The sequence below is a fragment of the Orcinus orca genome, chromosome 2 (genome assembly GCF_937001465.1).
Source record: "Orcinus orca chromosome 2, mOrcOrc1.1, whole genome shotgun sequence".
Classification (NCBI taxonomy): domain Eukaryota; kingdom Metazoa; phylum Chordata; class Mammalia; order Artiodactyla; family Delphinidae; genus Orcinus; species Orcinus orca.
Window position 1 is genome coordinate 87,149,555 of NC_064560.1, and position 26,573 is coordinate 87,176,127.

The 26,573-nt window shown below is 49.0% G+C and overlaps 1 protein-coding gene and 1 long non-coding RNA gene across 3 annotated transcripts in view; one reads left to right on the top strand and one right to left on the bottom strand.

Annotated features, from left to right (window-relative positions):
- On the bottom strand, positions 1–6,812 carry LOC125963621 (uncharacterized). Its single transcript, XR_007475822.1, has 3 exons — positions 6,771–6,812; positions 3,577–3,614; positions 1–1,828 (listed from the first exon to the last, which is right to left on the bottom strand). It is a non-coding gene; the product is annotated as an uncharacterized LOC125963621 (long non-coding RNA).
- The window catches only part of PKM (pyruvate kinase M1/2), a 26,840-nt gene continuing 4,645 nt past the window's right edge, over positions 4,379–26,573 (top strand). The window contains exons 1-8 of one of the 2 annotated variants that reach the window (XM_004276263.3): positions 4,379–4,536; positions 16,291–16,472; positions 17,050–17,141; positions 20,224–20,355; positions 20,824–21,010; positions 21,744–22,014; positions 23,285–23,435; positions 23,894–24,046. In XM_004276263.3, the coding sequence (XP_004276311.1) occupies positions 16,319–16,472; positions 17,050–17,141; positions 20,224–20,355; positions 20,824–21,010; positions 21,744–22,014; positions 23,285–23,435; positions 23,894–24,046 (1,140 nt within the window). In that variant the 5' untranslated portion in view covers positions 4,379–4,536; positions 16,291–16,318. The remainder of the gene's footprint in view (positions 4,537–16,290; positions 16,473–17,049; positions 17,142–20,223; positions 20,356–20,823; positions 21,011–21,743; positions 22,015–23,284; positions 23,436–23,893; positions 24,047–26,573) is intronic. The other variant, XM_033439997.2, reaches the window with a different exon arrangement.

A 26,573-nucleotide genomic window follows, 5' to 3' on the forward strand; every position in this document is an offset into this window, starting at 1 on the left:
CCGAAAAAATTCAAAGCATGTGTGGTGTAAAACAAATCTAATTAAAACCCGCAGCATTCCTATAACAAGAATGCTTTCATTGCAAGGAAAATTCTACAGGGCCCTGAGTTTCTGGAGGGGAATCCTCCTACAGCCTGCAGTGGGAGTTGAAGGAGGATTGCTCCTTTCTCCCACCCAGGCTTGGCTGCCTTGGATGTGGGGAGGTGGAGCCTGTGAAAGCCAGATCTGAGCAAGACATCATCCTTCACCGAAGCCAGGACAACAACTACTACACACAGTGGTTGACAGTGGCCTCCTACCTTTCACATGGTCCTGGGCTCAAGCAGCCTTACTTATTTAGACCTGGACATGCTTTGTTAGGGCTAGGGCCGGGAAAATGTTTGCCTCAATTAGTTCCAGGTGGAGAGTAGATGGCTGTGATTTCTGGATTGAGAACTTAAAACTCCTGGAGTTAAACCTTCCCCTTACCTCTCATGGTAATTTTCCATCCAGGCAGGGTGTGGCCATGACTCAGTTTGTGGTAAGGATGTGGCCATCCATAGGGGAGGATCCTTCTGCTAGATTCGGCCTTTCATTCTGGCCAATGGGGAGAGGAAGGGAAGAGTCTGATGCTGAGTCATAACTGCATTACTTACCAGCTTCTCACAGAATGGATTCTGAGATGGAGGTTTGGGTGGATGATGTCTCAGCTTCTGGGATCAATTTGGGAATGGCGGGGAAGAAGCTTCAGGGGTCACATAATTCCTTCAGGGTCCTTCTCCCCCAGAAGGCTGTGGGGAATAATGTAGTTCATTTGAAGGGGCATTGGTCTCTCTGGAGTACTGTATAGATTTTTCCACAAATATTTCAGAGGCACCCTGCGAGGGGCCCAAAGATGTCACCCTTTAAGTTAAAGTGTTGCCTACAAAAATTATTTTATCTAGGAGACCAAAGTCTCCTTTGTCCTAGCTGTCCTTCCTAGGATAAGTGGGTCAGGTTAACTTGTAGCCAGTGAGCATGGAGGTGGAGACTAGAAGTATGGTGCCAAGGAAAATGCGGATTATGATTGAACTGCAGTAGGAAGACTTCCTGGGGAAGGGGGCATTTGATCTATTGTTTCCTGATGCCTTTCTTTCTTGTTTTTGTAAAACTTCTCATTTTATTTTATTTTTTGGCCACAGCATGCGGGATCTTTAGTTCCCCGGACAGGGATCGAACCCGTGCCCCCTGCAGTGGAAGGGCGGTCTTAACCACTGGACCACCAGGGAATTCCCGCTGATGCCTTTCTTGGTCTTCTAAATCTGGATTACTTTGGGGGAATAGGGTCTGCTTACAAGTTCCACTTGCATCTTAGGGAGCCTGAGCTCTGGCTACACTTGTAGGGAAAAAGGAGAGAGCACAGGCCTCCACAGGAGTGGCTTGGTGGATAGGACTAACCCACCCTAAGGAGGCTTTGTCCTGTGATGTGTCTAGCAATTCTGGGCTAGAGAAAAATTGTTGGAGGCCACGTTGGCTGAGGCAGTACTTCCTGCACTGGAATGAACAAGGACTCCTCAAGATCTTCCCTCCTTCTAAGTGCTGATGAGGCATTTCCTCACAGCTGCATTCAGAAAACATTTTTTTACTGTTCCTTTACCCTGGAATGGGCTTCCCATACCGATCTCTGTGGTAACCACCCCTCCAAGTCTCCCCCTCCATGAATCTTTCCCTTTCCCCCACAGACAGCCTGTTCTCTCTTTATCCCCAACTCCAAAAGGCCAACTTTCTCTTCCTTCCACGATTTGTCTGGGGGATACTCTGGAATTAAGATTTTCTGCCACCCTGGTGGGCCTGAAGAGACCTTGGGAATCTGAAGGAAGGCATAGAAGAAATTACAGTCTACTTGGTCTGGCTCTGGAAAGGGCATATGAAGTCCAAAGTGATAAGCACTTCTAAATCTGACATTCAGGCCAATGGGCTGCCCTGGAAACCGTATTGGCCTGAGAGAAGTAACAGTACTATTTCAAGCAGAGGCCAAGAGGTCATGTAATGGTAAAACCTGTAACCTTACCCTGTTCACCAGGGCCAAGGCTTGTCTTTAGGCTGCAGGGTTTGGTTGGAGGTATTTGCTGACACACCTACCTCTCCAGGGACTCCAAATGACCATCAAGAGTTAAATCATTAAACTCCAGATTCTGTGATTCCATGGTCGAAAATCCAAACAGGTAACACAGCAATCTACACCCTCACTCACACCTCGTTCTAGTGAACCTAGCAGCCCCCTCTCCTATCCTGCCAGGTCTATGAGCACAGTGGAAGGACTGGCTCGTGGAGGAGGAGCTAGCTTCCAGGGGAGTCTGTGTCCTCCCTCAGCCTCCCCTGTTTCCTGTAGCCCTGGGGTTACTTGTTGCTGGGTCAAAGGCATGAAGATTTGATTCAGGAGGATGGCTCAGAGAAGGGCAAACAGAGTTACTTGAATTGAGAAATATGTTCTGGCACTAGTCATAAGGAAACACCTCCAGGACTAGTCAGTTCTCGAAGAGGACCCCTATTGGGCCGTGTGCTATACTCATTCACAAACATCATCTGATCAAACCCCACCCTATGGAACAAGAATTGTCTTCAGTTTACTTTTAAGGAACTGGACTCATGAAATTACAGGATATGGTCATAGGGCTAGTGAGTGGAATTGGAATTAAATATGATGGAACCTACGCTTGCTTCTGTACTCTGCTGCTTCTCAGCAAAGTAATGACAACCACCTTAAACTCTGTGACAAATTTTCACTATACATCTAATGTGAGCAAAAATATGGTGGATTAGTCTCTGCCAAAGTTTCATGGACAGCATTTTTATAACTATTGGATGATCAATATCTGTAACTGAAGAGCAGTAGTTTGCCATCAGCTCTTCAGTTTAATACACATGCTTTTCAATCATGGGAATACATCTAGATTCAGATCTTTAAAATGCAACATAGTCCAGCATTGGCCAGATATTGCCCCTCCAGTGTTGTTCACCACTGTACTTAGTTCATGTTTAGCTCAGGGGCCAGAGATGGCCGTTTATGCCATCCCTCTTTCACTGAATAGGGAGGAATCTGATTCTCCCTGGTGAGGCATGGCTTTTTTTCCTCTCAGCAACTTCATGTGCTCTTACCACCTCAATAACCAAGCGTTTACTTCCTATCTACAACTAAGGGGACCAGAAAGGACTTACAGAAGAAATTAAAATACTTTATCTCAAACAAATTTAGGTGGTCACTTTTTCCTTGTCAGCTTATCTGAGCTAACAGGAAAGCATAATGAAGGCCTGTGATTCAGCTGCAGGCCGGGCGTCTGCCTGAGCAGGTCACACCCTTTGGTCTCATTTTCCAGGAAAAGGAAAGAACCTAAGATAATAGTATTCACGATTTTTAACGAGCCAACATTGTATCTGCTCTCAAAACTTACTCTCTTGAAAGATGGCAAGAGTTAACAGCTGTTTCGTTGATAACTGCTGTCATCACTTGTTATTGGCTAATTACTGGGAAATCAGAAAATGTCTTAGAGAAGAATGTAGGAAAAGCTCCAACAATAATTGATTTAAATACACAAGCTTGGAAACAGAAGTGCTTACTTCGGCAGAGATTATGGGCTGTCACGTTCTGACATTTCCTGATGGAAATATAAAAAATATTAATACCTTCTATTCACTTTCTACTCTCAGGCACTCGCTCTGCAGGACTGTAGCCCCTACATAAGTATTCACATGGTCCCAACTTCCTTCTTTGTTCTAGCCCCAAGAACAAAAGGGCCTCGTGCTCCCGCTCCATGCACACTCCGCCCTCCCTGGTTCTCCCTACCCCGTTCCAGTGTCGGAGCCCCTCCGAAGACGGCCCAAACCTCCAACCATCCCACGAGTCTCCATCCTTCCCCACCTCTGATCCCATCTCAGGCTCGCGAACCTCGGGTTCGGCTCAGTCGCCGGGGTGTGCAGTGGAGCGGGCACCCGGGCGGGGGGAGGCGGGGAGTCGCAGGGCAGGGCTGGGGGAATGCTGCCTGGGGACCCATAAATCTAGGCATCATCTGGATAGGCCAGGGCAGCTCAGCTGGGGCGGCCTGGGCCAAGGGTCAAGAGAAGAGCCCTGGTCCAGCTTTCCAAATTGGCGGCAACAGGTGGCCCGGGCGCCGGGGGACCGGGGGGTGGGGGTGGGTAAGATCCCCGGAGCTCCGGGGGCGGGTCCTGCTGCCTCGAAGCTTCCCCATTGGACGCTGAGGACGTCAGTGCTGTGTCTTTTTGTAACATGTCCTTCCGCCACGGAATGTAGTCCGCCTCTAAACGGCAACCTGCCCGCCCGTTCCGCCCCTCAGCACTCCTACTGAAGGTGACTGTGCCCGGCGAGGACGCAGAGGGGCGGGGCCCCGCGAGCTGGGAGCCAGGATTGGGTGGGGGGCGGGGCGGCGGAGGGATTGCGGCGGCCCTTTAGCTGGGATAACCTTGAGGCTGAGGTAACTGATCCCCGCACTGGAGCGACGCGCTGCGAGCCTTCGGACCTCCCTGTGGTAGCCGCGCATCCCGAACCGGACGACGTCGGAGGTGAGCTTGGGGAGAGATTGGGCCATCCGTCCCCACCGGGGCTCCATCGCCCCTGCCAGTGCGGAATCCTGGCCCGCCTGCGCACTCAGTGTGGCGCAGGATCCGTGGCATCTTGGATTCACCCGGTTGGGGTCTGAAGAGACGAGAAAGGGTGCTCGCGCCTAGGGCCTCCTCTTCAGAGCCCCCAGCTCCTGCTTCTTCTGAAGGCAGATGGGTCAACCAGCCCCATTTCTGTCCCAGTCCCTAACCTTACCCCACCCCCAGTCTGGTCCCATCCTCCCCTCCCTTTATCTCCCTCTTCTGTCTGGTCCCATCCTCGTCTTCCTCCCCTTATTCTCTCCTAATCTGATCCTTTCTCCCTCAGTCTCCCTCCCCCCTCCCCACCACGCTCGTCTCCTCCCTTTCACCCTTAATACTCGCTTCTCGTCTTCATCCTGTCCGTGTCCCCCTCATTCTGATGCTTTCTTGGTAACCTCTCCTTGAAACTCCTTCTTTAGCTCCGCTCCCCCGTCCCTCCTCCATTTGGATTCTGTCCCCTCCTCGTGCCTACCCCCATTCATGCCTTGGCTCCCGCCCCTCCCCCTCCTCTCTAGTCACGTTCGCTCCACCGCATCCCTCTTCTTTGCAGCCTCCTTCTCGCCACCCGCGTCCTCGCCCCTCCCCCTCTGTTCTGGTCACGTCCGCCTGCTCTCCCGCCCCCCCGCCCCTCGGTCTCCTATCTCAGTCCTGTCCCCTTCTCCATCAGAGTTCCCCAGTCTCGGGCTCTCCTGCAGCCCCGGGCCCGCGTCCCGGCGTCACCGCCCGAAGTGCAGTGGTCTGCGGTTGGGCGGGCTGGCTCGCGTGCGGCGGGGAGATGCAGCGGCGGCCCGGGGCGCAGCTAGAGGTTACGTAACTCTTGGTCTTCCCCGCTGCAGAGGAAGAAAGGGTGGCTGCCCTGTGGTGGCGCGTTCCTGTTTTGTGCCGCCTTGAATACGATGGGGCGGCCGCAGAGCTGCTCTTGCTCCTAGGAGGTTACTGGGCTCCATCCTGCCAAGGCGGGGCTGCACGTAGCGGCCCGGGACCCGCCCTGCAGAGCCCCGCTCCGCGGGATCGCGGACCACTGACCTTCGGGCCCGTTACCGGCCAAGCACCATCTCTGGCCCGACAAGCCTCCGCATGCTGCTCAGAGGCCTCCTTGCGTTCGAGCCACTCACCTGGCTCCCCGCCTCTGCTTCATGTTACTTAACAGATGCGGCTGATTGTAGAGCGCAGAGGCCACGGGTTGGGGTGGGAGCAGGTTATGGGGAGAGTAGAAATACGTCAAGAGCTTGGTGCCACGTGCCTGCATTCACTCAATAAAAACTCGTGTGTAAAGAGCTGTTTTGGGGAGCGGCGTGGACACCAGGATGGCTAAAATGGTTATAGCCCACGGAACTCACCGTCTAATTAGGGAAAGAACATGAAAGTTATCAGTGGTAAGTGCTGTGAGGAAAGTACACACTTCCTGCTGGGGGTTGAGGGGAGGAGGCCTCACACTGGGTTTGAAGAAGCAGGAAAGCACCTTCCAGTCTGAAGGTTATTTAAAGACCCAGTAATGGAAAGGCATCCCTTGGCTTCTTATCTGTGTCCTTGAAGCCCAGGACACTGATCCTCCTCTGCACAAATCGGCCTGATAGTTGAGGTCCGGGCATGATTGACAGAGGCATTGGGAAGTTGGAAACAGGCTTTTTCTAGGTCAGGTTTAACTCATTAACATACTGACATGAGTAACGGTGGGAGTTCAGCCTCTGGATCTCAGTTTCCCATGTGTAACTTGTAACATTTTTCCTCTTGATTGTTGAAAGGATTGGTTGATATATACACACCTACATGGATATATGTTGAATACTCAGTGCAGTGTCTAATCTCAGGTGAGATGCCTCCAAATGTATTCTTTTGGTCACTGAGCGCAATTACTTAAATCGTAATTGAGTGCAAGGGCTCCTCTTCTGTCTGCCATCCCCAAACCACATACTCATAGTTAATCTTTGGGAATCAGGCTCTCTAAATGGCAGACATCTGGAAACCAGTCCCCTCCAGGGTCCTGGTACAGTGTTTACAGAGTAACTAATAATGTTACTCTTCAACTCTCCACTTGCTACAGGGGCTCTTTGGTCCTCTAGACAAAGGAAGGCAGGAGGGGGATAATTTGCAGCCTTTGGTGTTTGGCTACAAGAGTAGAAACAAACTTGGAACCCCAAGACTGAAATCTTCACCTGTTCCATTCCCACCCACTCTTGGTAGGGTTCTGGGATTTGCTCAGTCAGCTGGTTAAGTGTGAGGTTAGGATTAGAGGCAAAGGACAGTAGCTCCTTGTTGGCCGTAATGAGGGTGTGGCCACTCCCTGTGGTAGAGAGGAGGGCCTAGGTCAGGACTCTGCAGCATTATTAGCAAATAATTTGCCCTCAGGTTGCCTGAGGATGCTGTTGGGAATGCAGTGGGCTGTTCCGAGGGAAAGAATATGTAACCCATCACCAGGTCTGTGTGTGTAGGTGGGGGAGGCTTTGGGGAAGATGACTCAATCTTTGAATTTATCTGCTTTTAAGAGAACTCTCTTCATTGGCTGAGTGGGGAAACTGCATTGTGGTCTTTGCCGGCTTAAAAAGTCCCCTCTCCGGGGCTTCCCTGGTGGCGCAGTGGTTGGGCGTCCGCCTGCCAATGCAGGGGACACGGGTTCGTGCCCTGGTCCGGGAAGATCCCACATGCCGCGGAGCGGCTGGGCCCGTGAGCCATGGCCGCTGAGCCTGCGCGTCCGGAGCCTGTGCTCCGCAAGGGGAGAGGCTGCGACAGTGAGAGGCCCACGCACCGCAAAAAAAAAAAAAAAAAAAAAGTCCCCTCTCCCCTTTCAGTGAGTCAAATAATGAAGCATGCATTTCCCCCAGTTAAAAGTGTCTCAACTAAGTGACAAATGGTTGGTGGAGGTCCCCAGGCTCTCTGTACTGCGCTTAGGTGCAGCATGGCAGAGCCTCATGCCCAGGTGATAACAGTCTGCACACCTATATTTCTGAGCCTTGTGCAGTGGGCATGGCAGCCATTTTGGGAATACGGGTTGTAGTGGACATGAATAACGATGACTTAAAGAATGTCCTTGAACTCATTTCTGAGTTACTGGACTTGAGCCTAAGTATATGGACATTAGTCTTCTGTCTAGGGCAGCTGCTCTCACTTTAAGCACTGCATTAGAAGTAAATAATTTTAGTGTTGAATTCAGTTTAGCCAAGAGCATTATTGGGTCTTTAAGAATTGCAGCCCCAGTGATTTGGCAAGTTTGGTAGCTGTTACTCCAGACAGAGCTAGCACCTTATGGGAGGTGCTTCTGTGCTTTGAGTATTGTGACATTAATGTGGGGTCACAGGAAAAGCCATTTTATTTCTTAAAGCTGTTTATTAATGTTGAGGCAGTGGAAGAAATAAGGAAATGGTTGAGAGCAGGAAGGTAGAAAAAAATGCAGCTCTTGATTACAAACTTGCACTACAGGGTTTTTTATTTTTCTTCAGCTTTCATGAAGGCACGCCAGGGTGTGTTATTTTGGATAAGAGCTAAGACTGAGGTGAAGGTAGGGGGAAATGACTCATTTGACAATATCTTTATTTCTGAATCATTCAAACTATCCACAGTCAAACCCCAGTTAACTGGTACACCGTAAGACTGAGTTGTCCATGGGAGCAGAGTTTTGCAACCTCGTTGAGGATCTTGTGAAATATGTGATTTATTTCGTGAACGGTCTTATAGGGCCTTGAGTCATCACTTTAAGCATCAATTCTGATACAGATAGGAATGGAACAAAATGAAGACCATTCTTTTTTTTTCTTCTTCTTTAACCACAAGCCAGCCTTAGACTAGATAAATGAATAGGCTGATTATTTGGGGCTTTGTTAAAGAAGCTGTTTTGGGAAGGTGAGCCAGCCTGGGTGGTCAGGCAGCCTCTGCTCTGCCTTTTGGCCTCCTGCTATCACTGCTCAGCTTAGGAGGGGAGGTTGGCAGGGCCACCAAGTGGTGCAGCTCCGCCCTTGCAGCCGTTTTTCCTTCATTGGTTTGTGCTGGTCTGCACGTAGGAGGGAGAGCCAGCCTGCAGTACTTCTGGTGGCCTCTGCGACTCACCTCCCCCAGTTCTTTCTATAGGCAAAACTCCTGGGGAACTGTAAGCCTCTCTTTCCTGACGCCAGCAAGCTGTGTTTGGAGGTCAGATAAGGGCTTTAGTGGGGGAGATGCCAAGACGAGATATGACAGGGCAGAGGTTGCTGGTTATAGCATTTCAGAGTATGGACCAGCTCAGCTGATGCAGTTTTAAAAAAAAACATTCTCTGAAAGGAGTCCCAGCCCTTCCAAACATTTAATCAACCAACAGATAACATTTATTTAACTTTAGACAACTGGTATCCGTCCTATCTCAGGTGATGAGTGCAAAATAATTACTCAGTCAGCTGAGTCAGTCATGGTATATGAGACAAAGTCGTACACATTTTGGAGGAGTGCTGGAGTTTTGATCTAGTTGAGGCAGGGAAATGAAGACTTGGTAAACAAAACTATTCTGATACCTGATATCCCTCTTTTGTTATTACATTAGAGAGGAGATTAACACATGTCACCCATCAGATGGGCAAACATTTTAAGAGTCTGACAGTATCAAGTGTTGGCAAAGGTGTGGGAAGGCAAGAAATCACTTTACTGGTTGGTTGTAAGTGGATATAACCACTTTGGAGAGCAATTCAGCACTATTTAGTAAAATAGAAAATAAATATACCCTGTGGCCCAGGAATTGATCTCTGGTTATAGAAGCTCACACCTGCACAAGGAGACATGTACTAGGAGAGTTGTTATAAGTATTGATTAATGAGGAAAAATTGGGTTTAATGGGGAAATGACCAGCCAGTAAGGGAATACATAAATGGTCTAGTTATGCACTGGACTAGTATAGCAGTTCAAATGAATTAACTAGATCTGTGTACCAACTAGATAGATCTTAAATGTGCTGGAAAAGCAAGTTGTTTGATGATGCCTTACAGTATATTACTTAGGGTACTTTAGAAGACAGCAATATCATAGGGTTCAGTATAGATACAGACACCCTTAAATGAACTAGAAGGATACAAAATTCATGACACTGGTTGGGTATCAAAGTTCATGATGGGATGTGGAAGGGTTGGAGGGACCTGGGAGTGGAGGAAAAAATGACCAGTATATAATGATAAATTTTTGTTTTAAGTCTAAAGAAAATCTGGATTTATTTTTTTAACTTTTGGCTGCACTTCACAGCTTGTTTGGCTGCACTGCACAGCTTGCGGGGTCTTAGTTCCCCAACTAGGGATTGAACGCAGGCCCTCGGCAGTGAAAGTGCAGAGTGCTAACCACTGGACTGCCAGGGAATTCCCTGGATAAATATTAATGGTCAGTTCTGGGTGGTAAAAATACAGATGTTAATATTTCTTTAGTTCAAAACAAAATAGCAGCAAACTTATGATGGTTACTGCAGGAAGACCAGGTATACTAACTAGGTCAGTGCTCTGGGAGAGCTGGCACTGCCGTTCCTCCTTTCACTCCCCCCTTGTTCTCCCTGCAGCTGTGATGCAGGGCAGCTCTTCCTTTAAATGCTGAGCCAGTGCCTCCCTTTGCTGAGGCCATCACCCATCCTGGTGTTGTACCTGGCTTGCAAAGGCCCTAAATCAGTGTCCCAGGTTCCTTGCTGCTTCCAGAGTGTAAATATCATGCCCTGAAGCATTGCCTCATAATTTTAAGCCTAGTAAGGAACACAACGCAGCAAAAGGTTCATCTAAACTTCCTCCTTCCGACTGAACCAGTTCTATTCTCCGAGCATCTGCAATCAAATCCTCGGCATCTGAGATGGTAGAGGTTTCTCTGTCGGGACTTCCTGCCCTGGAGTTGAGTGGTCCTTTTGCGGGGTAGGCTCATTTAATATCAGCTTTTCTGCCCTATTGCACACTCGAATTTGAAATAGGACCTTGGGCTCCTGCTTATAATGTTTGTCACTTAGTTCTAGCCCTGAATAAAAGAAGGGAATTTTACTTGAACCTACAGGTGGGTTCATTTTGTTTTGTGTAACCTGGTGACACCAGACTTTGCTTTCTGTTATGGGGCCTGCTGAGGGTAGAATGGACTTAATATAACTCCCATCTCTTAGCTAAAAACTGCTTGTCCTCCCCCCACTCCATATGCAAATACACTGTTGTCATTACTCTAACTGTATATGAGGATGAACAGCCATTCACTTCAGACCTTATTAGGTTCTGTGGCTGGCCCAGCACCCATTTTGATCTTCTTGCTACCATAGTCAGATTAGGGCCAGTCTTGGGAATTACATTTTTCTGCTCCATCATCTAGGAACAGAGGTCCTAGAGAGCAGGCTGGCCTGAATGCCTTGTCCAACATGTTGTGATGCAAACTTTCTAACGGATGTTGGTGTTCTGAAGATTTGGGAATCAGACCTTCATGCTGGCTTGTAGACTTAAGAGGTGTAGGTAGCAAATGGATGTCAGAGCGAGAAACACAATCATAGGTACCAGGTGCCATCATTATTGAGTTAGTCTGTATGGTGAGATTGGCATCAGAGCAAAAATTGGTGCAGGGAGCCCTGGCTGGTTAAATAAAGATTTTATGCAGGGCTTCCCTGGTGGTGCAGTGGTTGAGAGTCCGCCTGCCGATGCAGGGGACACGGGTTCATGCCCCGGTCCAGGAAGATCCCACATGCCGTGGAGCGGCTGGGCCCATGAGCCATGGCCGCTGAGCCTGCACGTCCGGAGCCTGTGCTCCGCAATGGGAGAGGCCATAACGGTGAGAGGCCTGTGTACCGCAAAAAAAAAAAAAAAAAAAAAAAAAAAAAAGATTTTATGCAGATGCGGGCTCATAGGCCAGGCTGGTTTACTAGGGCAGAATGATGTGGGCTTTTATGAAAGCTAGAATTGGTGGAGTGAAGATGATTCTTTCCCAGGACAACCTGCCAACAGTACTGACACTAAGTGGTGCTGGGTATTTTTTCTTCTATGATTTTCACCCTCAGGTTTCTGAAGAGTGACCAAAGAATTGTGTCTGGCATAAACAAAACTATAGCTTTAAAGAGCCAGGAGCCACTTGAGAAAGGCAGGGTGGGAACAGGGGCCCCTGGAGCTGAGCTGTGACTGTGCCTGCTCCGTCCTTTCGGCCCACACACAATAAGGCCTCTGATGTTGTCTCGTTTCTCACAGAGGAGAAATGGCTCTGAGGAAGGTCCTACAGCAGGAGCTCAGGCTCAAGAATAAGGCTCCCATACCTGGGCACAGCATTTGCTGCCATCAGTGGCTATGCTGGGCTCCCACGGCTGGCTGGAGGTTGCCTCTGCATGTCTGTGCCTCCTGCAGAGGAGGATGCTGTAGTGAGTCAGACTGGCATGAGCTGGCCGGCACTGTGCAGACAGCCAGCCGGAGGGAGGGCAGCTCTTTCCAGAGGCCCGCCCTGAGAAACCACCGCTGAGGCTGCGGTCCAGGGGCTGGGGGAGAGTCCAGAGTGTGTTTTAGGTAGGATGGGCAGCTTGTGCTCCGGAGAAGAGGCTCATTGGGCAGGAGAGCCCTGACCCTCCCTGCAAGGGAGGCTCCGGGGCAGAGCCTGAGGGGATAGAAAACCATTGGTGACCTGGGCATGAGACATGAAGTCCCTAGTTTGGTAGAGGGCTTTAAGGACGTGGTGAGATCTTGTAGGAACATGGATGGACTTCCTGACAAGCCAGCTCTTTTGGATTGCTGGTGTGCAAATGCACTCAAACAAAATTTCACTTGTTATTTTTGTACCTAGTAACCTGGATAAGCAAAAGATCAGAGCTTGCAGACCTCAGATTTTTTTTTTTAATATTTATTTATTTATGGTTGTGTTGGGTCTTCGTTTCTGTGCGAGGGCTTTCTCCAGTTGCGGCAAGCGGGGGCCACTCTTCATCGCGGTGCGCCGGCCTCTCACTATTGCGGCCTCTCTTGTTGCGGAGCACAGGCTCCAGACGCGTAGGCTCAGTAGTTGTGGCTCACGGGCCTAGTTGCTCCGCGGCACGTGGGATCCTCCCAGACCAGGCTCGAACCTTTGTCCCCTGCATTGGCAGGCAGATTCTCAACCACTGCGCCACCAGGGAGGCCCTCAGATTTAATTTGAGATGGTGAAATAGGGTTAGTGTTTGAGCCCAGTATAATTGTATCTGCTAATAGCATCTCCTGTCCTTGAGGCAGCCCTTCTGTACCAGAATATCCTTGTCACAAAGATTTTGCTCTGATGCTTGAGGACAGACTAAACAGGAAAAGAATTTTGTTGGATTTGGGCATGTGACTAACAGGTCTTTTGGCACAGAGTAGTCCTATGGACCATATTAACCTTGTTTTTTTTTGCACTTTGAGATTCTGAATAGATCACGGTTGACTTTTTTTTTTTTTTGGCTGTGCTGTGTAGCTTGCAGGATCTTAGTTCCCCAACCAGGGATTGAACCCAGGCCCAGCAGTGAAAGTGCCAAGTTGTAACCACTGGACCACCAGGGAATTCCCAAGGTTGACCTTCTTAGGTCAGTGAAACTATCCTGCAGTGCATTTGTGATCTAGGGCCTAAGATGCATTATCCCACCTCTGCTGTGTTTAGAATATTCCTGTAATGCCTAGAGCAGCAGTTGAATAATGGAACGGGGAGCTTCACATTTGTTTTAATTCCAACACTTTTACCAGGATGCTTTTAAATATATCATGTTCAGAAGAGGTACATTTGTAATTTTTCTTATTATGAAAGTGGTTAGTATCAGTAAATTTTTTAGTAAGGAGAAGAAAGAAATTTGCAATTTGCTGTAATCCTACCACCCAGATAACATGTTGATAATATTTTGTTAGATAGCCTTCCAGTCCTGTTATGTATGTTTAATTTATTGCCTCTTCTTGCCCCCCACCCCACAAAGAAAAGGGAGAGGGACCAGGTTCTTGTATAGAATAGTGAAATGTTAGTAAACCAAGGTTTAAAGAGACTTTAAAGGAAGGCAATCTTTGGGGTGTTAGGGGAGGGGATAAAGCATCGCAAAGGAGCCATTAAAAACTGTCTTACCTGCGAATTTTCTGTTACCAGTTTCTTGGTATTTTCTTGGGTGGCTTCTGTGTTTTCATTTATAACATAGCTGAATCTCTAGGAACAGCTACTACCTACTACTACCTGGATACCTGGTTCTTAAGGTAATTTCTCCATTACCCCAAAGAGCTTTAGGTGCACTCAGCTTTTACCTTAATCCTTGTACAGTTCTGCAGGGCAAGCCTTTCTCAGCTCCGAGCAGTCTTTGCAGGTGGGACCAAGGAGCCACCCTGAGCCAAAAAAAGAGCATTATGTCACTGGAAGCCCAAGCCCAGAGAACACGATAATCAGTGGCCCCAGCCGGATCTTTGCAAGGAGACCCTAATGTCTGAGGTCTAGAGAAGATCCAACTGATGATTTTTTTATTTTTTCTTTCGGTATGCGGGCCTCTCACTGTTGTGGCCTCTCCCGTTGCGGAGCACAGGCTCTGGACACGCAGGCTCAGTGGCCATGGCTCACAGGCCTAGCCGCTCCGCGGCATGTGGGATCTTCCCGGACCAGGGCACGAACCCGTGTCCCTTGCATCGGCAGGCGGACTCTCAACCACTGTGCCACCAGGGAAGCCCCAACTGATGATTTTTAAGAAGAGTCGGGTTAGTCATTTCAACCCACTCATTGAGATCACAGTACAGTCCTCGCACTGGATGACTCCCTTTGCCTGGAGGCCACAGCAAGGCCTGTGTGTTCCAGTTGCCTTGGTGTGCCACCAGGCACCATCTCTTCAATAATGTTCCCTTAACAGCCAGACTCACCTAAGCCCAGGTGCTCTGGAGCTATATACACCCTACTTCAACCGTGAGTGCAGGTAAAGGGACCCTGGCTGCCCAGGCTGTGCTGTCAGGAATTCAAAAATTCCTCAGATTTTGTGGGGAAAGGGACATAGGTATAACTTTGATTTTGACAAAGAGGCATTAAGATACTCTGAAACATCATTCAGTAAACAACTGGAATACCCCCAAGTACTTGGTGCTAAGGGATACAAAACCAAATAGGTCACGGAGGAGAGGACGTTTTCATTTTGGTACCTGGTATGTTGTAGGGAGTTAGGAAACACATACTGAAAGGAACAGTATATATGCCATGTGGAATAGTTAGCTGGTATCTTATTTTCTCGTTTTTAAATATTTAGTTTCTGTAGCTGGGGACTTGTAGCCATCAGTTTTCAATAGCTTACAGGAAATTCACTCACAACTGGTCACAAAGCTTCTTGGGCTTTTTCTGGACTTATCGAGGGTGGCAGAGATGGGTTTAGATGCATGCTTTGTTCGAGCCATGCAGAGAGGCCACAGAGTCGGGGATGGAGGAGGAGACAGAGTAAGGGTTACATGTATGGGGTGCCTTGATTTGGAGCCCTGAGATTTAGGAGGCGGTGGGACAGGGCGAAAGAAGGGCTTGTTCCTGAGCCTGGGCTGAAGCACTTAGGCGAAGGATTTGAGAAGGAGTAACCCTTGGTCTGAAAACTTGAGGAAAGGAATGGCATTCTGATGAGGCATGTCAGGCTTCTGCCTCACATCCTTCCCTGATGGTTCTTGAAACACTGCTTGGAAGCTTCTCAAGTCTCTGTCTGTAATCAGCTAACTAACCGGCTGAGTGAGTTTAGTTGTAAAGTCAGTAATGAAGAAAAGCAAAGGTCGGGGGCAGTTGTGCCCCTGGTCAGGATTGTGACCTGGGCTGATTAATTACCTGGAACAGATGGTCTTTGTCACTGCGGGTGGTGTACTTGTCAGTCTTAGGGAATTGGGTGGTGCATTAGAAGATCAGCTGGGGGAAGGATTTGACAAGCGTTAATTTCTTCATAGTGCAACTCTCCTGTTAATGTAATTATAATAATTTTAGAGCCAGACTGGTACCATTATGGTTATCCTTGGTTTGATGCAAATTGCTTTGCACGTCCTAAAGTCCTTCTGACCAAAAGTACCATATGTAATTTTTAGGTACAGATTCCTGGGATGAAAGATTTTGCATTCAGGGTTCTGGTTGAGCTTTGCTTCCTGTCCAGGGACTGGTTTTTATTGCTTGTCAATGGGCTGGGACCTATTCTCCAGCCTAGGATGAATTGAGTAATGGACTTACGTGGTCCTGTGGGTTAGAACTAGGAGGACTGCCTGGATAGTGGTTGTCTCTATGACCAGGAAAGTCACTTTGTGTTTGGGTGGGGATTGTTAAGAGGCAGTGTGGGTGCGCCTCCCCATAGCAGATGTTTGTAGCTTTGAGACAGCTTTTCATACAAAGATCTAGATTCACCAAGGTACTAAACTAGGGGTGAGTTTTTATATCCCTGGAAGATTGGTTGCAACTTCCTTTTGAGGAAGCTCCTGCAGTGCATGTAAAATGATGTTATTTTTATAGGATTAGCAGGGAAGTTGTTGAGGTAGATATTAGCCCAGTGTAAGGCAGGCGTGCTTACAGTGGATGCCTGGGATGTACACGTGTTGGGTACGTGGTTTTAACTTGTTCTTTGAGGTCTTTTCCACTTGCTCACAATAACGTGAGCCCGTGGCCTGACTTGAGGAGCACCCACACAGCCAGAGCGTGGCGGGGCTTCTTGTGGCTTCTGAACAAAGTGTGCTTGTTGAGTTAATGTGTAAGCAGGAAACAGCTTCCTGTGCCAAGCTGTATATTATAGCCGCCTCCGGCTTCTCAAACTGATTACTCTCTCTTCAGCTCCCCTGGACCCAAGACCTCAGAAGCCATGTCGAAGCCCCATAGTGATGCCGGGACTGCCTTCATTCAGACCCAGCAGCTGCACGCGGCCATGGCTGACACATTCCTGGAGCACATGTGCCGCCTGGACATTGACTCGCCGCCCATCACGGCCCGGAACACCGGCATCATCTGCACCATTGGTGAGTGGGGGGTGCCCCCTCCCCCTGAAACGTGGGCTTCCTGAGACAGTGACCTTTCCTCTCCTGAAAAGACTAAATAAATGTGGCAGACCTGGGTACTGAGCAAGATGCTACAGAGATTCTTATGAGAACTGGTCAGAGGAGTTTGCAATAAAGAATTCTTATGCTTTCTGCATTCTGCTAAAGGTAAAATTTAGAGGGTATCTTCCTTAGCAGAGCATCTCAGAGACCTAGGGAAGGATCTTTTTGACATGCTCTGTACAACCAGAATTCTGTAGTTGGACATCTGTCTGGGTTTCAGGGAGAGCATAGAGGGCTGGCCGAGACTTACCTAGGCTTTCCTAATTAGATGGAGCCTGTAGAATTTGAAGGAAATGGGAGATGTCCTTCTAAATCAAGAAAGTAGGCTAGCACAGTAATAGTCATGTGTATGTTTTTTAAAGAATTTTGAGTTATTTGGGGGAAAAAATTATCAAGAGTTCTTTAAATTGAAGCAAACTTAAAGTGTTATTTCTCCTTTGGATAATTAACACTTAATGACTTTAAAACTTTTTTTTTTTTTTTTTTTTTTAACTAGGCCCAGCTTCCCGATCAGTGGAGACGCTGAAGGAGATGATTAAGTCTGGAATGAACGTGGCTCGTTTGAACTTTTCTCATGGAACTCATGAGGTGTGCCTCGGCTGGGTAGTTTGGCCACTGGGGCAGCTTGTAGGAAATGGGGTGGGGATGTCGTGTCCATTTAGCCAGGGTGGACTGGGCAAGAAAGTGTGGGTTTTACAGCCAATGGGAAGATTGTCTTCACCAGCCCATCCCTACTTCCTTTTCCCCGTCTCCTGCCATCTCAAGTGGCCAGGTCTCCTCAAGCAAAGAAGACCTACTTTGTAATTGGCCCTGGTTCTCCCCAACACCTGTGCTCCATTAGCCCTCACCAAGGAAAGTGTGCAAGGGTTCTCCTGGAAACTCCTCTAACCCATGGAGTTTGACACTCCTGCCCCAGGGTTTCCGTAACAGCTCATAACTGCAGTGACGAACCAGTAAGTTACCCTGCAGGTTATTCTGGCCTAGTTTAGACCCAAGATAAACTGGGCAGGTCCAGGAGAAGGGTTTCCATTATTGCAAGTGAAGACTGGGTCTAATGCACTAACACTATCTGGCATATAATACCTACCTAATCAGCATTGTGTTCCCAGCCTGTCCCTTCCTGGGGGTTTTGGTACATTAAAATAAAATAAAGTCAGCATACTTCCCCAACAGTCTGGTAGGAGTGTCTTAGTGCTGGGGCTGTTGATGAGCTGACCTGACTCGGACCTTACCCAGGGACCAGGTGGCAGCTATTGGGAAGTGCTCCATTCGTGCTTCTGTTCCCAAGATCAGAACAAACTCATTTTGAGGTGTGTGGGACCTGCCTGAGGGACAGTGCCTGACCTTCAGGTTCAACCACAGGCCATGGGATTTCATCCTGGTATTAACAGAGGAGGAATGGGTGAGGCAAACTTTCCCTCCTCTTGACCTCTGTATTTCCTGTTCAGGATAAAGAAAATGCTACCCTGTAAGGTCAGGAGGTGAGGGGTTGCCCTCTGGCATTTGGAAGTTGGTGTTCAGTTTCAGCTAAAAATAAAGCCTCAGGAAGTGCAATCTAAGAGGTGAATTCCTCCTTTCTGGAAACATGAGAATCTTCATTGTAGGTTTTCTAACCCATGTTCCATAAACAGTTTATGGCCTGGCAGGTATCCGGCCTCCAAATATCATGAGGGCCTGACCAAGTTTAGATGAACTGTGCTCAGCAGGCACCCTGGGCAGGTTAAGACATCCATGGATGGCATTCTGTAATTTTCCAAAGGCAGGGCGTCCTCGGCAGGAGTCGCTAGGCATTCCTGCAAGTGTTAGCTTAGTCCGAAGAGAGAACTAAAGACATCACTGAACGTCAGTTCACAACTGATCCTTACTGCTGGCCTGTGCCAGGGTCTCCTGTGTGCAGGCGGAGTAGCAGAAATAGATTTTAAGAAGTTGACCTTTAACTAGGCTTTATGGCCTCTTCCATCCAGTAAAATAATACCACACAGCTCTGAAATGGCAAGGGCGAGTGGTATCTGCCCCTGCGGGAGCGGGGCTCACTCAGAAATTTTGTTTTTTTAAACTACAAGAGGCATTTGGAGATTATCTGTGCTTTAACTCGTCTTCCCAGATTAGAGTTGGGATTAAAAAACAAAACAAAACACCCAAGTCCCTCTTGTGGGTTTAATTTGAAGTTTTTGACCAGGATAAAACTGTGTGGTCTCTGGGATCAGGGTTTTGGAAACTGATCTGAAATTGTTCTAATGTTAATTATATAATGTAACAGTCTTAGTTTGATGAGTGGCTGGGACATGCTTTTCCAGCTCTTGACAATTTTAAATACTCTTCTAAGCAGAGCGTTGGAATTGCTTTTTCTCCCTCACTCTGACAGAGGGACATCCACATCCACACGTCTGCATCTGATCTTTTGGTCTTCTTGTTGTTGCATCTGATCTTTTGACAGCTTTGCCACAGTGTCTCTAGCCCCCACTTTTGGCAGTTCTCTTGGGCAAGATGTGTTCTTACTGAATGTGTGGTTCTATAATGCCATGTCGGCCAGAAATGCTGCCTTTCTTTTTTTTTTTTTTTTGCGGTACGCAGGCCTCTCACTGTTGTGGCCTCTCCCGTTGCGGAGCACAGGCTTAGCGGCCATGGCTCATGGGCCCAGCCGCTCCGCGGCATGTGGGATCTTCCCAGACTGGGGCACGAACCCATGTCCCCTGCATCGGCAGGTGGACTCTCAACCACTGCGCCACCAGGGAAGCCCAAAATACTGCCTTTTAAGCAACATACACTTAGAACCTTCCACAAGGACAGCGTTGACGGATGAAACGCGTTACCCTTCCCTTCCCACCTCCTGTTCTCAGGTGCTGCTCTCCTGGACAGAGGTGATTGAAGGACGAGGCCCACAAAGTGCTGAGTTGGGAGCCTCTGTTACTAGCAATGCCATATTGATAGCACGAAGAACTTTTGACATCTTGGCTCTGAGTCCCTTTTTAGTCAAACAGGAATGGCAAATAGAAAAAGAGAAAGGGCTTCAGAGGCGAGATTGAAGCCAGGATTTGTTGCAAGTGAGAAATGGCAAAGGTCAATTAGTTCAGAGAAAGGCGTATTCCCACCTCTCCCTGTTCCACTTCCGTTTCTAATCAGACTGCAGGAAGTGATCGTCAGAACCAGGCCTGCATGACTTTAGCAGTGAGTTATTTAGCTTGGGCCACCGTTAGCTTAAGTAAATAACTGAGTTTGAATTGCAGTTGTAATCAGTAGAGGAAAAGCTCAAAATTACCAAATCTATCAATCTGACATTGATGGCCAGATCAGTATTATCCAGATACAAGTCCTAGGTTTTTTACCCCAGTCGTCTGCTTTATTTGCTGACGGTATTTGATGAATCCTAGAGGGGGAGAAAGGAGACAAGCCTCTTCTATGTTGACATGTCTTGCCACCAAAACGTAAATATTCCAAAGTTCCTAAGATTTGCCCTTAGAGTGGGTAAGGGCTGTGGTACAAGTGGGTAGAGGCCAAGGAGGTTGACGTAAGCCGGTAGAGGATGCTCGGGGAGTGGGCAGCGTGAGGGTATACGCTGGAGGCAGAGGTCTAGAACACCCACAGCTCTTTCCTGAGTGATCAGCTTCAGTGCCGGTCCTAGATCCTAGTGTGTGGGAGGACGCTTATCATCACCCCTCCTTTCCCCCAGTACCACAAAGAGACCATCAAGAACGTGCGTGAAGCCACGGAAAGCTTTGCTTCCGACCCCATTCTCTACCGGCCAGTGGCTGTGGCCCTGGACACTAAAGGACCTGAGATCCGAACCGGGCTCATCAAGGGCGTGAGTATCCTGGGGAGAAGCTGGAGGAAGGCGCAGGGGACCCCAGAGACATCCTCAGCAGTCTGTCCCGGCCAGAAGCCACGTTTCTCAGAGTTTAGGTCTATAAATGAGAGTTTTATCCGTCACTGTAAGAAGTCTTGATTTCATCTACTTCGCTAAGAAACAATACCAGAAAGGAACCTCTTTTACACTCCAAACCTACTTCCAAGTCTCTCTAACTTGGGGGAGCAATTTCTTTGTCTCTTCCCCTATCATTAAATAGTATAACTAAAACATTCTAGGTTTCTCTTGGGTTATTTCCTTGAAATATACTAAGTTAGACAGTCTGATTATTTCTTTCCAAAGGAAAAGGCTTTATTGTTATTTGCAGCTGAGATTTGCTCCTTGTTCCCTAGAGGAAAGGGCTTGTCTTCTCCCGCTAGGAGGGCCCGGCTTCTTTGGACTTGTGGTTTACTGTCTTGTCTGTAGAGCGGCACCGCCGAGGTGGAGCTGAAGAAGGGAGCTACACTCAAGATCACCCTGGATAACGCCTACATGGAAAAGTGTGACGAGAACACCCTGTGGCTGGACTACAAGAACATCTGCAAGGTGGTGGATGTGGGCAGCAAGATCTACGTGGATGACGGCCTTATTTCTCTGCAGGTGAAGCAGAAAGGTACGTACGCGGGAGTTAGGGTCTAATTGTCTAAAACCAGCTCCCGTCTCTTAAGTTTCTCTGGCAGAAGATAGCTTATTTGGCTGGCAGCGAGATTGGGTCTCTGTATTCTCAGAAATTCCTTTTATAATAAACTCCTAGCCTCAAAAACAGATTTCACTCCAACTTAATTGAACTCTTGGGGAGGAGATGAGAAGGTTTCTTTTTTTCTTTCTTTTTTTTTTTTGGCTTTGCGGTGCAGCTTGTGGGATCTTAGTTCCCCAACCAGGGATCGAACCTGGGCTGTCTGCCATGAAAGCGTGGAGTCCTAACCACTGGACTGCCAGAGAATTCCCGAGATTTCTTTTTTACTCATCCTCACTACTGTAGGCTTTCTGCTTCCCTCCTCTAACCCCTCAGTAGGATACATAGAGGACTCCAGTGTGCCTGGGAATGAGAGCTAACATTTAAGTGCCAGGCACTATTCTGAGCATCTTACATGATAATTTGTTTGAATTTTAAAACCATCTTAGGAGTAGATATTATTATCCCTATTTACCTGAGGCACAGAGCGGTTAATTGACTTGCCCACGGTTACACAGTTAGTGGAGTTGGGATGTGAACCCTGGCAGTGTGGCTCCAGCACCCACCGTGTGCTATTTCCCAGTTCTCTGTACTGGGGAGAGCCTGCTTCCTGGTGAGGACGCTTTTGCCCCTGTGGCTCTGCCTCTCGTACCTACTCCATTTCACACAGGTCCTGACTTCCTGGTGACGGAGGTGGAGAACGGTGGCTCCTTGGGCAGCAAGAAGGGTGTGAACCTACCCGGGGCTGCTGTGGACCTGCCTGCCGTCTCAGAAAAGGACATCCAGGATCTGAAGTTTGGGGTAGAGCAGGATGTGGATATGGTGTTCGCGTCTTTCATCCGCAAGGCGTCTGATGTCCATGCAGTCAGGAAGGTCCTGGGAGAGAAAGGAAAGAACATCAAGATAATCAGCAAAATCGAGAATCACGAGGGAGTTCGGAGGTAAGTGCACCCGACTGTCCCTGCCCCCTTCAGCCCCAGCCCAGCTCTGAAGAGCACGATATATCCTGTGAATCAGAATATCCTACGAGGGGGAGTGGAAGGCATTGGTATTTCAAGGGAAAAAAAGCTTCCCAGGTGATTGGGGTGCCAGCATCTTGACGTTGTTCCATGAGCCCAGGGACCAGCATTGGAGAGGACAGGGTCACTGCTCCCAGGCTCAGGAGCCATTGTGCTGCGCTCCTGACACTGCCTGTGTTTGCTGGAATTGGGGACCACCAAGGGGGAAGACGGCAGGCTCTCAGGAAGGGACTCCCTCCCTTGGGAGCCCTGTGGAAGCCTCAGGGCCTGGTGTTGACACTGAAGCATGTGGCCTCCTTGTCTTGCCTTAGAAAGCAGCCGGCTTGGTGATCGGGCCAGCTCTGGCATGGTATCTGCCTCTGAGGGGAAAGCATGCCGTCCTCTTCCAGGGGCACATTGTCCCAGCGCAGGTCCACCACCTCCCTAGTGCTTACCAGGTACGGCCGTATGAGTAAGGCCAGCTGGGTGACATCTGTTCCTCTTTGTTTCCCTACTAGAACCCAGCGCTGCTGACACCCCACACCTACTTGTGGGGATTAAGTGTGTGCTTGGGAAGAGTGGGGGGAGCAGTCATCCTGTTGTGACCTTTCCATCCTTAGCTTTGTGTCGATGTCCTTTGTACCGGGAAATTTGGGGTCCTCCCTGTGCCATCCTGATAAGCCATGGGTGCTTGCTGACCTTGGCTCCAGGCCAGGCAAAGCCATATTCTCATGCTTTCAGCAAGTTAGAGGGGGCCCCCTGAAGGAGCAGCCCTCAAGTGTCCTTGGCTGGGAGAGGCCACGGACCTTTGTGTCAGGAGCAGTCAGCCGCCTTGGGTTCCCTTTCTGCCCTGGAAGTGCCAACTGGAATGAAGATGGTAGAGAGACACCTTAAGAGGGGCCTCATAAGATGCAGATGGAGAGGAAATGAGTCCATGGGACTTTGGAGGAGACCTCGTCCCCTCCCCTTTCCCCCAGTGATGTGTCCATACTGGTGCCAAAGAAGCCCAACAAGCAGAACTGTTGGCCCCCTTTGGGGGACTGGAGTAGCTGAAACACCCCACCACCTCCATGCATCCATCATGATGTCGTGGGTAGTTGTCCTGGTGCAAGGACGGCTAAGTTAGAGAAATCCCAGGAAAACTTCCTTTGCGTCACCTTACTTGTGGCCCCTGTTCCATATAACCTCTCTCTTTTTCCAACTTCCCTGTCAGGTTTGATGAGATCCTGGAAGCCAGTGATGGGATCATGGTGGCGCGTGGTGATCTAGGCATTGAGATTCCTGCAGAGAAGGTCTTCCTTGCTCAGAAGATGATGATTGGGCGGTGCAACCGAGCTGGGAAGCCTGTCATCTGTGCCACGCAGGTATGTGCCTCTTCCCGAGTTTGCATCCTTGCACAGGAAAGCTTTGGAGGCTACCCGGTCTCTTCGCATGGACCCTGCCCCATGTTACAGACAGACAGACAGACAGACACACACACACACACACACACACGTATCCTCTTCACATGGACCCTGCCCCATGTGACAGACACACACACACACACACACACACACGTATCCTCTTCGCATGGACCCTGCCCCATGTGACAGACAGACACACACACACACACACACACACACACACACACACACACACACACACACACACACACACACACACACACACACACACGTATCCTCCCCCCTACCCCACCACCCCTCCCCTGCCCCCATGCACCTACACGGAGCTGTACTCTGTGCACATACACACGATCCAGGGGGTCAGTGTGTGTCTGAAGACAGCCCAGGCCACGTCTCACGAATACCCCATCCCCTCCCAGATGCTGGAGAGCATGATCAAGAAGCCTCGCCCCACTCGGGCTGAGGGCAGTGACGTGGCCAATGCAGTCCTGGACGGAGCCGACTGCATCATGCTGTCTGGAGAGACGGCCAAAGGGGACTACCCGCTGGAAGCTGTGCGCATGCAACACCTGGTGAGTTCTCGCGGCCCGCCCATCGCCCTGGCTGGGGCTGGGATGGAGGTGAACTCTGGCATAGAGCGACACCTTTTAGGCTTCTGCGCCCACGATCTTTTATTACCCTCCAAGTTACAAGCAGAATGAGGAGGTGTGTGCTGCGGGCGTGGAGGTGTCTTGTTTTTTTTCTGTTCTGCCTTCATGCCCACACCCGTCTCCTAGTTCCTTCTGTTCTGGAGGCGGCCACCTTCATCAGCCATAGCACAGTTCACTCCTGTCTGCAGGACTGTGAAGCCTTCCCTTGGCTCAAGTACTGGGATATCTGTACCTCTTCCTCTGGGCAGCCTAGAGGACCTGAGTACCTCTGCCCTGTTCTGGAAAAGGCCAAGGGCTCCTGCTCACAGCTGTCCTGTCTGGCTTCCATTTTGATTCCCCACCTGTCCCCAGCCAGGTGCCTCCCCGACGGGGGCCTCTGGGCCTGCACTGGAGGCTGTTGCCTGCACTGACTTGGCTGCAGGCTGGCCTTGCATGGTGCCTGCAGCAGCGCCTGCTTTGCTGAGCTGTTGCACTCGCCCTAGACTAAAAAGTGGGGTTTAAGTGATGGGTGACAGGCCCACAAATAGAAACAGGTGGAAGGCTGGCTGATCCCGCCTGGCCCTGGGGTGAGAGCATCTGGAGGAGCCCTGGAGGCCACTTCTCTTTCTCCTGTGGGAGCTAGCTTTTCAAGGGTCTCCCGCTCTGCCATGTCCCGCAGCCTGGCTGCTCCTGCTCTAGAGCTTACTGAAGAGTTAACACAGGGATGGGTCATCAGGCCTGGGAAAACGAGTGTTGCAAATGAACTTTCACAACAGCCCTAGGTCGCTGTTGATAATGTATAGCTCAGTGAACTTGCCTCCTACCCTGAAACAGTGTTTCTTTAACCTTCCTATTCGCTTTCCAGCCAACAAAGGACCCCAAGCCCTTTGTGTGACACCCCCTCCCCTGCATTCCCGCAAATTTAAAACAATCCCCCAAAAAGAACTTCTGGACTAGATAATCGTCCTTTCCTCCTTCATTTTCTATGTGATTATTAGGCTTAGATGACTTCCAGAGAAGACATGAGAGTTATATTAAATACTTTTTCAGGCATGAAACAAGACAACTTGACTACAGATGTCTTCTGGTCTGTCCTTGGCACCCGGGGTGGATTTGCCCGTAATGAAATTGGTAGAGACCAATCCCTGGCACAGCTGTGTTTCCTGGCTGATATGCCACCCTCTGTGTGTGACATGATTGCTGTCACAGGTGCTCATGCACTATGGGCTCATGGTCATTCTCACAACTGCCCCAGTGGTGAGTGCTTCCTCTCTCCTGGGGGACAGTGGACCTTGAACCTCTCCCCTCTAGAGTGGCTGCCATTGTGTTTATGGGTCTCCACACATCATCCCTTCTCTATAACTGCCTTGCTTAGTTGTGTGGCCCCATTGCCTCCGAGGTGCGAGAGTGACCTTGACCTGATTTATGGAACCATGAAACCACATAGACTGTAGGGACTTTAATGTCTGTACCAAATTTAACCTCTCAAGGCCTTATTTATGAAATGAATTAGATGGGATATGTTTAATTATAGCCTTAGCGTTAAATTTCACTACTATTATTAAATGTCTGTTAAGTCCTTGTGTAGATTGAAGTAATCTCCATAACCTCAGTGAGATAGATGTCACCCCATTTTATAGATGAGGGTACATGGTAATACAGCTTGAGTTTGGACCCAGATCTGCTGACTCTGAAGCCAGTGTTCTCTCCTGCAACATGGTACTTCGTCTAGCAGGAGATCAAGACAGGTATCCATGTGGGGCCTGTACTGGGGTCACAGTCTAAGAACCAGACTTTGGGCTCTGAACCCATGTCTGTTTTTCCATACCCCAATCTTTCCTTTGAACAGACACCTTAGAACTGCAAGACTGGGATTGCATGGCACTGCTCAGGAGATAAGTTATGGGGTCTGGGCCAGTTGGTACAGGCCTCTCCTGTCCATGTCACCAGTTAACACTGGCCAACAGCTTCCCCTCTTACCTGTCCACTGCTTTCTCCTTTATCTCACTGATTCGGTTGATGTCCCTTAACTAAGGGCTAGGCAGTACCAGGTATGGTTCTCCTTCCTGTTCATGTTTCCTGTCCTTTTGGACTGCATGCATTCCATTCTTGCAGGAAGAAAACCGTTAACCTAGCAAATTCTGCCACTCATCTTCTTATCCTGTCAAATTAATGAGGTGGTATTACTGATTCTTCCCTCACCCATCATTCTCTAAGATGCTGGTAATTGCATTATAACCCTCTAAAGCTTAAATTTTCTTCCTAATTCTTGGTGTTATCTGAGCCAGGTGGTCTGTAAATAACTCAGTGGCTTTCTCATGGGTGTTTTAATCATTTGATTTAATTAAATGTCTTGTTAAACTTACCTGCGTGTTTTCACAGGCACCTTTCTCTTCACATGGCTACTCCTCCTGACCGCAAAGCTCGCCAATTTTCCACCTGCCTGCTTAGAACGCGGTCAAGCCGCGTG